Below are 14083 nucleotides of genomic sequence, written 5' to 3'. Positions count from 1 at the left end.
TTTGTTGTTGAATAATAATTTGTAAGCCTAACTCATGTTTCAAGTGTTCATTATAATTCTTCTTAAATCTGAGTCTCCATGAAAATGTAAGAATTGGTAGATGAACAAAAATTTGCAAAATGCACCCAGTTTATAAGTATACTTTTCACCCCAATCCTGCCAAAATCCTGGGTGACTTCAATAGCATGTGGGCTGCCAAGTATTTTTTGTTGCCTCATAACTTCCTATACCATTTTACTATAGCCACTCTTATTTCTAGCCACCTAACCCTTGACTTTGTATTTACCAGAATTTTGCTGTCTCTGAAATCTGAAAATCCAGCTTTTAAGCCTCTCATCTTATCACAATTGTCTAACCTCTCAGCTGTCACCCTCATTTATGCCCACAAACCTCTACTTGGCCTCATCTAGACCTTCAGGCTTTTTGGAATCTATTTTTCTCCTGGTGTATCTTGTTCCTCCTACTCTAAATTATTTTGTTCATCCAAGCTAGATCCATTTTGACTACATTTGCCAATATTAGCAGTGTCCTTGCTTTCCATTCCTCCTATAATCCAGAAAAACTCTGATTTGGGATGAACTTTATTATTTTCTGCCCTACTTATAAACTTATACTGCTGAACACTAAAGAGAAAATTATGCTCACACAAAAACAGCTAGCATTATAATTTCAACTGGATCCTCCACACTGTTCAGTAGGTCCATGATACCTTCTGAGGCTTTCCTCATTCTTGTTCTTCACAGGAGCAGGCTCAATCTTTCAGCAACACCGTCAAGCCTCTTACTGTTACTCACCGTCTTGATCCTGGGTGCAGCAGATGACATTAGCTCCAACTTAACAGAGAATACCCAAGTCTTAGGCAGGAGCTTTCCAAGTTGTTTCTTCAAAGTTATTCTATGTACTTACTTTGCTACTCGATCCATCTTTACATCCTTCTATTCTCTCAGTAGGAAGTTATTCTTTCTCCTCCCTAGCCTGGATCCCACTCCAAGTACCTTGCTAGACATTCTGCTAAGCCTCCACTCAACCTTTCCTTCTTTTTCCTTCCACTCTGGGCTTCATATATAAATATTTTTCAAGGGTCTCATCTAAAAAGAAACAAATGAAGAAACCTCTCCCATCTCTATATACCCATGTTGTCTACAGTTGCTATCTCAACATATGTGCATTGCATTTATTCCCCACTCTCTGTTATCTTGTGTCTATTCATTTTTCAACCCTCTTCAAGTCTATCTCAAGCTTATTTTGAGCTCCCTTTTGGAGAATCCTTAAATAGTATTGAACTCTTTCCAGAGTTCCTAGCTTGCTTCACTAATTTTTCTCTATATATTCTTCTTGAGTGATTTCCTTTTCCTTTTCTCCTATGGCTTCGATTTTCACTCTGTTTGATTGCATACAAATCCTATGTTACCAGCCCACATCTCTCTTTGAACTAGATGCTTGTATATCCAGTTGTCTGCCATTGTCACAGAGTCAACATACCTAAAACCGATAACCAATCTTACTCCCAATTTTCTGCTTCTTGCTCTTGAATTCTCTGTCTTGGTAAGTGGAAATAATATCGCCCTAGTCATCAAACTCAAAACCTGAAATCCCTCCTTAAGACATTCTTTACAGACTCATTTCCCTCAAAACCCACAATATCCAATCAGTCTTCAATTTCTATTATTATAATCTCCTTTAAATCTGTTTCTTATTCCCCATTCCCACTGCCACTGCCTTAAGCTGCCATCACTTCTCATGTAGGAATGACTCAAAATTGTCTTCTCAGTTTATAGCCTCTAGTTTTTCTCAACTTCAATCATTCCCCACATTTCAGTATAAAAATAATAAATCTGATCATTCTCCTTGCAGCTTAAATTTGGTGAGTGTCTATCTATAGCCTTCAGTGCAGTAGTCAGTCTCCTTGGCAAGGAGTACAAAGTCAATCCTGATCTGATTTTTGATTGCCACTCCACCCTCAGCTTTCTCCTCTGAATTCTCTATCTTCTAAAATGCTTCTCCTACAAATAAATGCAATATGCTTTGATTTTTTCTCTATTTTGCTGTATAATAAGTATTTTTTGGTTACTATCTCAGTCTTTTATTGACCACAGAATCCTGAAAAATTAATACTGTACACTATGCTAAATAAATGCCTATTGAATGAATAAAAAATTCATGCCAGCATATTAACAGTCTAAGTTAATATTTCTAATGAAGGCAAAGAACAAATATTTAATTGGAATTGCCATTAAAGTTAACAGCAAAATTGCAAGCAGAGGCTTAATAAACATTCCAACTATTCTTTCTACTGGCAACTTAAGCCCATTTAGAAAATCTAGCAGCAGATAAAGCTTACTACATACCTGGTCATTTGTCCTATGTTGATGTTTCTCAAGTGGAAAATATGTAGTCTTTCTCTACAGAAACTGCTATCTTGAAAGGGACTCTGTTCTACAAATAAACTCATGCATTCAAGGTTGAAGTCATAGGCAGGGGTCAACTCATGAAAGCACTCATGTACCATAATAAATACACTGAGCATAATCCTGAGCATAATGAGGGAGCCACTCCAGAGAGCAAGATGCTGAGACTTTCATTTTAGAACTTCGTGTTTTGTAGAAATAAATTTTAAGGGAACAAGACCAGAGGTAATGAGAACAGAAGGAGGGTATTTTGTGGTCCAAGAAGCAGATGACGAAAGGCTAATCTGGGTCTGTAATAGTAGAGATGAAGAGGAAGGATAAAATCCAGCATATTTAAGCATTAAGAGATTAGTAATAAATTGGAGACAGTATAGCATATGATCAGTCACAAGGTTCTGAATTAAGACTCTCTGGGTTTAAATTTTGGTAAATTCCTCCACTTATCATCTATGTGAATTTGGGCAACTTAGTTATCTTTCCTGGATCTCAATTTCCATCATAAAATGGCATGATAGTAGTATACACTTCATAGAGTTTCAGAAATATTAAATGTGTTAATAACCATAAAGTGATTAGAACAGTGCCTATCACAAACTAAACTTTCTATAGATGGACCCTATAAAAATGGAAAGCCAAAAACAAACAAACAAATAGAAAAAACAACCACACACACATACACACAACCAGTGAATTATAGGCCATCAAAAGAGATGTGGGAAATTGGATGTGCAGGAAATCTACCAAAGAAGGAGTGGTTTCTATAATTTTGAGTTTGAGGGTCTATATGACATTAGATGGAGTTATCCTACAACAAGGAGATTATTTGAATCAAAATGGAGAGAATGATCTAAATTGTAAAAAGAGATCTAGGTGTCCATTAACATATACATGATCATTGCTTTTTTTTTTTTTTTTTTTGAGATGGAGTCTCGCTCTGTTGCCCAGGCTGGAGTGCAGTGGCGCAATCTCGGCTCACTGCAACATCAGCCTCCCAGGTTTAAACGATCCTCCTGCCTCAGCCTCCTGAGTAGCTGAGATTAGAGGCGTGTGCTACCATGCCCAGCTAATTTTTGTATTTTAGTAGAGACGGGGTTTCACCATGTTGGTCAGGCTGGTCTCTAACTCCTGACCTCATGATCTGCCTGCCTTGGCCTCCCAAAGTGCTGGGATTACAAGAGTGAGCAACCGCGCCTGGTGATCATTGCATTCTTAAGAGTGCCTGAGATTACCCAAGAAATGTACAATGAGGGAGAAGAGAAGAACATAGAGACTGAAGTCCTGGAGCACACAAACGTTTAAGACTTAGGCAGAGAAAAAAAATTCTATAGATAATAGAGATGAATTGAACTTGTTATCCTTTACTAACTGTCAAATTACTCCAAAACTTAATGGCTAAATGGTTAAGAATGTGAGAGTATCTTGGCTAGATGGTTCTGGCAGAGGGGTGCCTCAAGAGGTTACAATGAATCTGTTCTTCATAGATTTCTCCTTTCAATTAGTGAGAGATGGCTTTGATAATAATACGTGATTTATGGTTTTATTATCCATTTGTACAAATAAAATTTTAATGACGTCTTCAACAGTTTTCTCTACTTACTCTCTATTTACAACTGCCCTCCAAACCTCTACAACTTGAACTCTGAAATATTTCTTGATTGTGTCTCTCTCTTCCATTTTTAGTGCCATAGGCAATGTTTATTTCTTTTCAAGGAGCATTATATGAACAAATTCTTAGACAGGATAACTTCAACTGACCCCTATAATATGTCTGCCTCCTAGAACATGCAAGCCACTTGACCTTCTGTCTCTGAATCTAGCTTCTCCAATATCTGTTTATTCAGTACTCATAAAGAAACTTCCTTCCATCTTTGTGCTTTTCTGCTTTCTGTAATCTTGCCCCTTGGTCTCCTCTTCTAAGATTTTTGCTTTTCTCTCTATGATGGTTACAAGTATTGGTCCATTTCATAATGCTTAACATTAAGCCTAGACGTCTTTTGGCATGGATGGATTTTTGCATTTCCCAATTCAGCTTTTGTTCCTATGCTCTCTGGGATGACCCCATCCTCACAGTTTCAGGCTGTACTCGCAACTACCCGGCATAGTGAGAGAGGCTACTTTTTCTTGAGTCATTCAACAACATCCTAATTGATACCCTGACCAACAATCTGTTATATTTGAAAGTGGCCCTCTACACTGCTGAGTTGATATTTGCCTTATGCCATTTCCTTTCTAGTCATTTCACATACAAGTGCAGGTGCCTACAAATTACACCCCTCTATCAAAAAGCCACGATGTCACCAGTATTGTTCTTTTTTCTCACGATTGCTTTGGCCATTCAAGATTTTCTGTGGTTCCATACAAATTTCAGGATTGTTCTTTTTATTTCTGTGGAAAATGACATAAAATTTTGATAGGGATTGCACTGAGTCTGTAGATCATATTGGGCAGTATTACTATTTTAACAATATTAATTATTTCAAACCATGAATATTGGATATCTTTCCATTGATTTGTATATTTTCCATTTCTTTCATCAATGTTTTATGAATTTCATCATACAGCTCTTTCATCTCCTTGGTTAAATTTATTCCTAAGTGTTTTCTTTTTAATTCTGTAGTAGATAGTATTTTTAAAAGTTTCTTTTTCAGATAGTTTGTAGCTAGTGAGTAGAAATGCAACTGATTTTGCATGTTGATTTTGTATCCTGCAACTTTACTGAATTTGTTAGTTCTAATATTTTTTGTCTTTCTTTGTTTTTTGGGTGGAGTCTTTAGGGTTTTCTACATAAAAGATTATGTCATCTGCAGACAATTTTACTTCTTCCTTTCGGACTGAAGTGCCTTTTATCTCTTTCTTTTTCCTAATTGCTCTAGCTAAGACTTCTAGCACTATTTTGAACAGAAATAGAGTGGGCATCCTTGTCTTGTTCCTGACATCTGATAAAAATTCTCAGTTTGAACCACTGAGTATAATGGTCAATGTGGGCTTGTTGTATATGGCCTTTATTACGTTGAGATGCATTCCTTCTCTCCAACAAACCTAATTTATTGAGAGTTTTCTAATCTTTAAATGACGTTGAATTTTATTGAATGCTTTTTCTACATCTATTGAGATGATCATATAATTTTTATCCTTCATTCCATTAATGTGGTGTAATCACAATTGTTGATTTGCATATGTTAAACTATCCTTGCATCCTAGATATAAATCTCACTTGATCATTGTGTATGATCATTTTAATATATTTCTGAATTCAGTTTGTTTATATTTTATTGAAGATACATATACATATATGTTAATCACGGATATTAGTTTGTAATTTTCTTTTCTTGTAGTGTTTTTGTCTGGCTTTGGTATCAGGGTAATGCTGGTCTTATAAAATGAATTTGGAAATATTCCCTCTTCTTCAATTCTTTGGAATATTTTAAGAAAGCCTAGGATTAGTTCTTCTTTAAATATCTGGTAGAATTCATCAGTGATGCCTTAAGGTTCTGGGCTTTTCTTTCATGAGAGACTTTTTGTAGTACTGATTCAATCTTTTTAATCATTATTGGTCTGCATTTTCTGTTTCTTCATAATTCTGTCTTGATAGGTTGTATGTTTCTAGGAATGTACCCATCTCTTCTAGGTTATTCAATTTCTTTGTGCATAATTTTTCATAGTAATATCTTATGTTTATTTACATTTCTGTGGTATCGGTTGTACAGCTGTCCCTAGGTATCTATGAGGAATTGGTTCCAGGACCACTCACAAATACCTAAATTCTTAGATGCTCATATAAAATGGTGTGATATTTGCATATACCCTACGCTCAGCCTCCAGCATAATTTAAATATCTCTAGATTACTTAGAATACCTAAGTCATGTAAGTGCTATTTAAATTTAAATAGTTGTTATACTGTAATGTTTAGATGATAATGACAAGGGAAATAGTTTGTACATGTTCAGTACAGATGCAACCATTGTAGAATCAACTACATTTTTGATCCGATGATGGTTGAATCCATGGATGCAAAATCCGCAGATATGAAGAGCCAACAGTAATATCTCCTCTTTCATTTCTGATTTTATTTGAGTCTTCTCTTTTCTTCCTGAGTTAGCCTAGCTAAAGGTTTGTTCATTTTGTTTCTTTTTTTAAAAACTAACTGTTGGTTTTCTTGGTCTTTTCTGTTCTTTTTCTGCTACCTATTTTGTTTATTTCTGCTCTGATCTTTATTATTCTCTTACTTCAATTAATTTTAATTTAGTAAGCTTAGTTTGCCTTTCTTTTTCTAGTTCCTTAAGATATAATGATAGATTGTTTGAGAAATTCTTTTTTGATGTAGGCTTTTATTACTATAAACTTTTCTCTTAGAACTGCTTCTGCTGCATCCCATAAGTTTTGGGATGTTGTGTTTTCATTTTTATTTATTTTAAGATATTTTTAAACTTTTAATCTCTTTGTTGACTTATTGTTCAGGAACATGTTAATTTTTCCATATTTGTGAATTTTCCAAAATTTCTCCTGTTATTGATTTCTAGCTTCATACCATTGTGGTCAAAAGAGATCATTAATATTATTTTAATATTCTTAAAATGTTTAAGATTTGTTTTATAGCCTAATATATGATCTATCCACAAGAATGTTCCATGTGTGCTTAATAAAAACATGTATTATGTTACTTTGGATGGAATGTTCTGTGTATATTTGTTAGGTCTATCTGGACTAAAGTGTAGTTCAGTTCCAATGTTTCCTTAATAATTTTCTCTCCAGATGACCTGTCTATTGTTGAACGTGGAGTATTGAGAAGTTCCCTACTATTATTTTATTGCAGTTTGTCTCTCCTTTCAGATCTATTAATATTTACTTTATACATTTAGGTGCTCTGATGTGGGGTACATAGAAATTTAAATATCCTCTTGCAAAATTGACCCCTTCATTATTATATAATGATCTTCTTTGTCTCTTCTTACACTTTTTGACAAGTCAGAATTTTATCTGGTATATTTAGCTATCCCTGCTGTATTTTGGCACTTAAAGGTGAAGTGAGTCTCATAGGCAGCATATATAATAGTTGGGGCCTGCTTTTTAATCCATTTAGCTACTCTACATCTCTTGATTGAGTACATTTAAGATAATTATCGGTAGGTAAGGACTTACCACTGCCATTTTGTTCATTATTTTCTGGTTGTTTTGTATGTTCTTTCTGGTTGTTTCTCTCTTGCTATCTTCCTTTGTGATTAGATAATTTTCTATACTGATATGCTTTAATTCTTTGCTTTTTATGTTTTCTGTGTTTAGTTGATTTTTTTGTGGTTTTCATGAGTTACCATGCAGCTTACATAAAATATCTATAGTTATAATAGGCTATTTTAAACTGTTAGCAACATAAATTCCATCACATTTTTAAAACTTCTACACTTTTCCTCCCCACATTTTGTTTTTGATGTCACAATTAACACCTTTTTATATTGTGTATTACTTAACTATTATAGCTATTATTATTTTTAATAGTGTTGTCTTTTAATTTTCATACTACAGATATACTTGATTTGTACATCATCATTATGGTATTAGAGTATTCTGAATTTGACTATGTACTTAATTTTACCAGTGAATTTTATAATTTCATAAATTATTTATGTTATGAATTTTCATTCTTTTCTTTCAACTTGAAGAACTCCCTTTAGCATTTCTTATAGGAAGGTCTAGAGGTAATGAACTTTCACAGCTTTTGTTTCTCTGGGAAATTTTTTATTCCTTCATCATTTATGAAGGTCAGAATTGCCCAGTATACTGTTCTTGATTGGCAGTTTATTTTTCTTTCAGTACTCTTGAATATATCATCTCACTATCTCCTGGATTCAAGGCTTTCGCTGAAATATCTGCTAGTAATCTTATGTGAGCTCCCTCATATGTGATGAGTTGTTCTTCTCTTGTTTTCAAAATTCTCTTTGTTGTATGATTTTTGAGTTTTACTGTAATGTGTCCAAGAGAAGATCTCTTCAAATATAGTGTATTTGGGGTTCTTTGGGCTTCATAGACCTGGGTGCTTGTTTTTTTCTCCACTTTGGGGAAATTTGCTGTCATTATTTCTTTAAATAAGCTCTCTACGCTTTTGTGTTTCTCTCTTCCTTCTGGGGCACCATAATACATATACTGGTTCACTTGATGGTGCCCATAGTTCCCACAGGACTTCTTCACTATTTTTTATTCTTTTCTATTTTTTGTTTTTCTGATTGGTAATTTCAAATGAACTGTCTTTGAGCTCATGATTCTTCTGCGTGATAGAATCTGCTACTGAAGCTCACTATGAAATTGTTCAGCTCATCTGTTGTGTTCTTTAACCCCCTAAATTTGGTTGTTTGTGCTTTTTTATGCTCTCTCTCTATTGAACTTCTAATTTTGTTCATATATTTTTTTCCTGATTTCATCTAGTCTTCTGTCTGTATTCTCATGCAGCTCAATGAGCTTCTTTAAGATAATTATTTTGAATTCGTTTTCAGGCAGTTTGTAAATTTCCACTTCTTTAGGGTCAATTACAGGTGCTTTATTTTGTTCCTTTGGTGGTGTCATGTTTCCCTGATGATGTGTGATCTTTGTGGCCATGCATATCTATGCCTTCGAAGAAGTAAGCACTTATTCCATCCCTTAAAGACCGACTTCAGCAGGGATAACCCTTCATTAATCAGTTTGTCCAGAGATTCTGGGCAAGTCATCTGGCATGGTCCACAAGCAGGCTTGATGCTGGAGTCCTTGGGCAGACGTGATTGGCTCCTTTATTCACTGGAGAAGGCCTAGAGCTTGGGTCTGCTGGAACGAGCCTCGTGCCTGTATCCATAGAGGTCAGCCTAGCACTGGAGTCTACAGAAGTGGGCCTGGACCCTGGGTCCAGTGGGTCCACTGGATCTTGAGGCTATAAGGACCATCCTGGAGCCTGAATTCATGAAGGCTAGCCTGGAGCCTGAGGCCAATAGGGCTGCCTTTGCACTGGGATGGGCCTAGAGGCTGGATCCCCGGTCTCAGGCCTGATTTTTGGATTTGCAGTGACCATTCTGGCACTGGGTGAAACTGGAGCCTGAGTCTACAGAGACCAGCCTTTGAGACTGAGTCCCAGATGCTGGCCTGGTGCCTGAGGTCATGGAAGCTGGCCTGAAGCTGAGATATATGGGTGCTAACCTGGCATAGCTGGAGGCTTAGTCTGCAAGTAAAATCCTGAGTCTGGGGATACAGAGATCAGCCTCATTCTGGGCCTGTCTAAAGCTTGAGTTGAGGCTGGAACCTTTGTCCATGAAACTGGCCTCAGGCCTGAGGCCACAGAAGCTGGCCTGGCACTGGTTAAGCCTGGACCCTGTATCTATAGGGTGCTGGGATGTAGCTAGAGTCAAAGACTGGAGTTTTATTTAATAAGTAATTATAAAAGAAGTGGTTTTCATTTTATTTTGTTTTAAAAGAGGAGCCATAAAAGCTTGCAGCAAAAATATTTGTTAGTCTGTTGTATCAGGAGAGGCTTTCCTAAAGCAGTGATGTTTCGGGTAAAACTTGAAACAGGAGTGGGAATTAATCAACCTGAGGCCTATGATTTGTGTGTATGTGTGAGAGGGAGTGTGTGTGATGTGTGTGCTATGGGAGGATTGGGGGGGAAAGAGTAAGAGAACATTCCAGAAAGTCAAAGCAGCATAAAAGGGACTTAGGGTAAGAACAGCATGGGTTGTGGAACAGCTAGATGGCTGACACACAGTGATGGAAAGATTGACTAGAAATAAACCTGGTTTAGACTATATTAAAGTCATTAGAAATACACTGGAAGGATCTAAGTAGGGAAGTGACAATGGTTAGTTTGCTTTTCCCTGTTATGCTAGGAAGTTTCTTCAACATGTCTTGTTTTAAAGATAACTATATACATTTCAGTCTTTTCATGAGACAGTAGTAGCTTTAGGTTTCCCATGCAGAACAACCACTCAATACATACTACTAAATCCAATTCATGACACTGTCTGAAGATACAGGTGTCCCCTTCCCAGACAAGTTACACCTAATTCAGAAGATCTCTGAAAAGAGAACTGAAGCACTTATATATCAACCCTCTCATTGACAATAACCTGACAATAGCCAAGTTGGAAAAAAAAAAAAAAAAAAAAAGTTTAATTGAAAGTTTAGTGTTGAAGGAACATACCTCAAAATAGTAAGAGCTGTATATGAAAAACCCACAGCCAATATCATACTGAATGGGCAAAAGATGAAAGCATTCTCCTTGAAAACCAGCACAAGACAAGGATGCTTTCTCTGATGACTCGTATTCAACATAGTATTGGAAATTCTGGCCAGTGCAATCAGGCAGGGGAAAGAAATAAAGGGTATTCAAATATGAAGAGAGAAAGTCAAATTATCTTTGTTTGCAGATGACATGATCCTATATTTAGAAAACCCCGTTGTCTCAGCCCAAAAGCTTTTTAAGCTGATAAGCTACTTCAGCAAAGTCTCAGGATGCAAACTTAATGTGCAGAAATTGCTAGCACTCTTATATACCAACAACAGGCAAGCAGAGAACCAAATCATAAATTAACTCCCATTCACAATTGCTAAAAAAAAAAAAAAAAAAAAAAAAAAAAAAAAAAAACCTGTAAAATACCTAGGAATACAGCTAACAAAGCACATGAAGGACCTCTTCAAGAACTACAAACTACTGCTCAGGGAAATCAGAGAGGACATAAGCAAATGGAAAAACATTTCATGCTCACAGATAGGAAGAATCAATATTGTGAAAATGGCCATACTGCCCAAAGTAATTTATAGATTCAATGCTATTCCCATTAAACTACCACTGACATTCTTCATGAATTAGAAAAAAAAAAAAAAAAACTAATTTAAAATTCATGTGGAAACAAAAAAGGGCCTGTATAGCCAAGATAATTCTAAGCAAAAAGAACAAAACTGGAGGCATCACACTGCCTGACTTCAAACTATAGTACAAGGCTACAGTTATCAAAATATCATGGTACTGGTGCAAAAACAAACACATGGACCAATGGAACACAATAGAGAATTCAGAAATAAGACTGCACACCTACAACCATCTAATCTTCAACAGCTCTTACAAAAACAAGCAATGGGAAAAGGATTCCCTATTTAATAAATAGTGCTGGGAGAACTGGCTAGTCATATGCAGAAAATTGAAACTGGACCTCTTCCTTATGCATTATACAAAAATTAACTCAAGATGGACTAAAGACTTAAATGTAAAACCAAAAGCTCTAGAAATCCTAGAAGAAAATCTAGGCAATACTATTCAGGACACAGGCGTGGGCAAAGACTTCATGATGAAAATGCCAAAGCAATTGCAACAAAAACAAAAATTAACAAATGGGATCCAATTAAAAGCAAAAGCTATAGAAATCCTAGAAGAAAATCTAGACAATACCATTCAGGACATAGGCATGGGCAAAGATTTCATGATGAAAATGCCAAAGCAATTGCAACAAAAACAAAAATTGACAAATGGGATCCAATTAAACTAAAGAGCTTCTGCATGGCAAAAGAAACTACCATCAGAGTGAACAGGCAACCTATATAACAGGAGAAAATTTTTGCAATCTATTCATCTGACAAAGATCTAATATCCAGAGTCTATGAGGAACTTAAACAAATTTACAGGAAAAAAAAATAACCCCATTAAAAAGTGGGCAAAGGACATGAACAGACACTAATCAAAAGAAGACATTCATGTGGCCAACAAACATATGAATAAAAGCTTAGCATCACTGATTATTAGAGAAATGCAAATCAAAACCGCAATGAGATAGCATCTCAAACCAGTCAGAATGACAATTATTAAAAAGCCAAAGACAACAGATGTTGGCAAGGTTACAGAGAAAAAGGAATGCTTTTACACTGTTGGTGGGAGTGTAAATTGGTTCAACTATTGTTGAAGACACTGTGCCAACTCTTCAAAGATCTAGAGGCAGAAATACCATTTGATCCAGCAATCCCATTACTGAGTATATATCTGAAAGGATAGAAATCATTCTATTATAAAGATACACGCATGCATATGTTCACTGCAGCACTATCCACAATAGCAAAGACTTGGAATCAACCCAAATGCCCATCAATGATAGAGTGAATAAAGAAAATGTGGTACATATACACCATGGAATACTATGCAGCCATAAAAAGGAACAAGATCACGTCCTTAGCAGGGACATGAATGGAGCTGGAAGCCATTATCATCAGCAAATTAACACAGAAACAGAAAACCAAACACCTCATATTCTCACTTGTAAGTGGGAGCTGAATGATGAGAACACATGGACATGTTGGGGGGAAAACACTCACTGGGGACTGCTGGGGGTAGGAGTGGGAGAGCATCAGGAGGAATAGCTAATGGATACTGGACTTTATACCTAGGTGATGGGTTGACCTGTGCAGCAAACCACCATAGCACATGTTTACCTATGTAACAAATCTGCACATCCTGCACATGTACCCCAGAACTTAAAATAAGTTGAAAAAAAAAGTTTGCTATATTATAAGCCCTTTATATGCATTATCTCACTAAATTGTTATAAGACCTTTTGTGCTAGATATGATGAATATCCGTTTTATAGACTAAGAATCATACTAAAGACACAGAGATTGTTGCATAATCACTTTAAAGTCACGGAGTCTGTATTTGAACCCCAGGAATCTGACTCCAGCCCTTTTTCTCTTAAGTCCTTTGTTCTACTGCCTTTCAAAGAATTGCTTGATTTCTGTTTGGTTCTGTTCTGCTTGTTTTTCCTTTTGTTTCGTATCTTGTTTTTAACAACACTTTTTAATTCTCTTTTAGACCAAAGGCGAGAAAAATTTAAGAACCGAACATTATGAAGAACAAATTGAAGCATTTAAAAGTATCGTCCAAGAGAAGACATCAAATTTTAATGCAGATATATCTCTAAAATTTACACCCACTGAAGCAAATAAAGTTAAAACTGAAAAGTCTTCTGAGAAACAAGCCTCCTCAAATTCTTTACGTGGCCAGGGTAGTTTTCGGTTTTCATATTCCAAAAATGAAACTTACCAACTATTTTTGTCATATTCTTCAAAGAAGGTAAGACGAAACAGTTAATATAGGAATATAATGGAAAGATTACAAACTAACCAGACTCTTTAAGTATTTAGAGCAAATAGAAATCATAAAAAGGAAAAGAAACATGGATCAAATTCTCAAATATATAGCTAGCATGTCAGAAAGAATACTAACTGGAAAAAAAGTCTGATAGAATCTTTGGCAGTGGTAAATGAATCATATGTTTGGTGGTAGTGAGCAGAAAATGTGTATTAAGAATTTAGAGCATTTTTGGACTGAGACTGTGGTAATATACCATTCAATTTATATGATGATCAGAATTTTAATGAAGAATTATACTGAAGAATTCTGGTAATTCATTGCAATGCCTTACCTACAATGATCACTGTTTATTAACTACAAAATGTGTCTCTAAAGAAATGATGCTATGAAATTATACACATTGCACATAAAATTTGTCTGATTACTTTGTAATCATATGTTTAATTTGAGACTTTGAAAATGTGTGTGTGTATTTTTTTTTAATATTTGAGCCAGATTTTGAAGTTTGTTCTACCACTCTTGGAATAAATGTAAAATATACTCTCTGTAATCAACATGTTTCCAGTAAAATGCTCATTCTTCCTT

General features: G+C 35.6%; 1 protein-coding gene across 1 annotated transcript in view; it reads left to right on the top strand.

Moving 5' to 3' along the window:
- C9 (complement C9) overlaps positions 1 to 14083 on the top strand; it is an 83698-nt gene that overhangs the window by 27790 nt on the left and 41825 nt on the right. Inside the window, exon 6 of the mRNA XM_050793423.1 lies at positions 13217 to 13477. Within this exon, the coding sequence (XP_050649380.1) occupies positions 13217 to 13477 (261 nt within the window). The remainder of the gene's footprint in view (positions 1 to 13216; positions 13478 to 14083) is intronic.

Source organism: Macaca thibetana, chromosome 6 (assembly GCF_024542745.1).
Source record: "Macaca thibetana thibetana isolate TM-01 chromosome 6, ASM2454274v1, whole genome shotgun sequence".
Classification (NCBI taxonomy): domain Eukaryota; kingdom Metazoa; phylum Chordata; class Mammalia; order Primates; family Cercopithecidae; genus Macaca; species Macaca thibetana.
The sequence above is the reverse complement of the archived record's forward strand: the minus strand, read 5'-3'. Positions and strand labels throughout refer to the sequence as shown.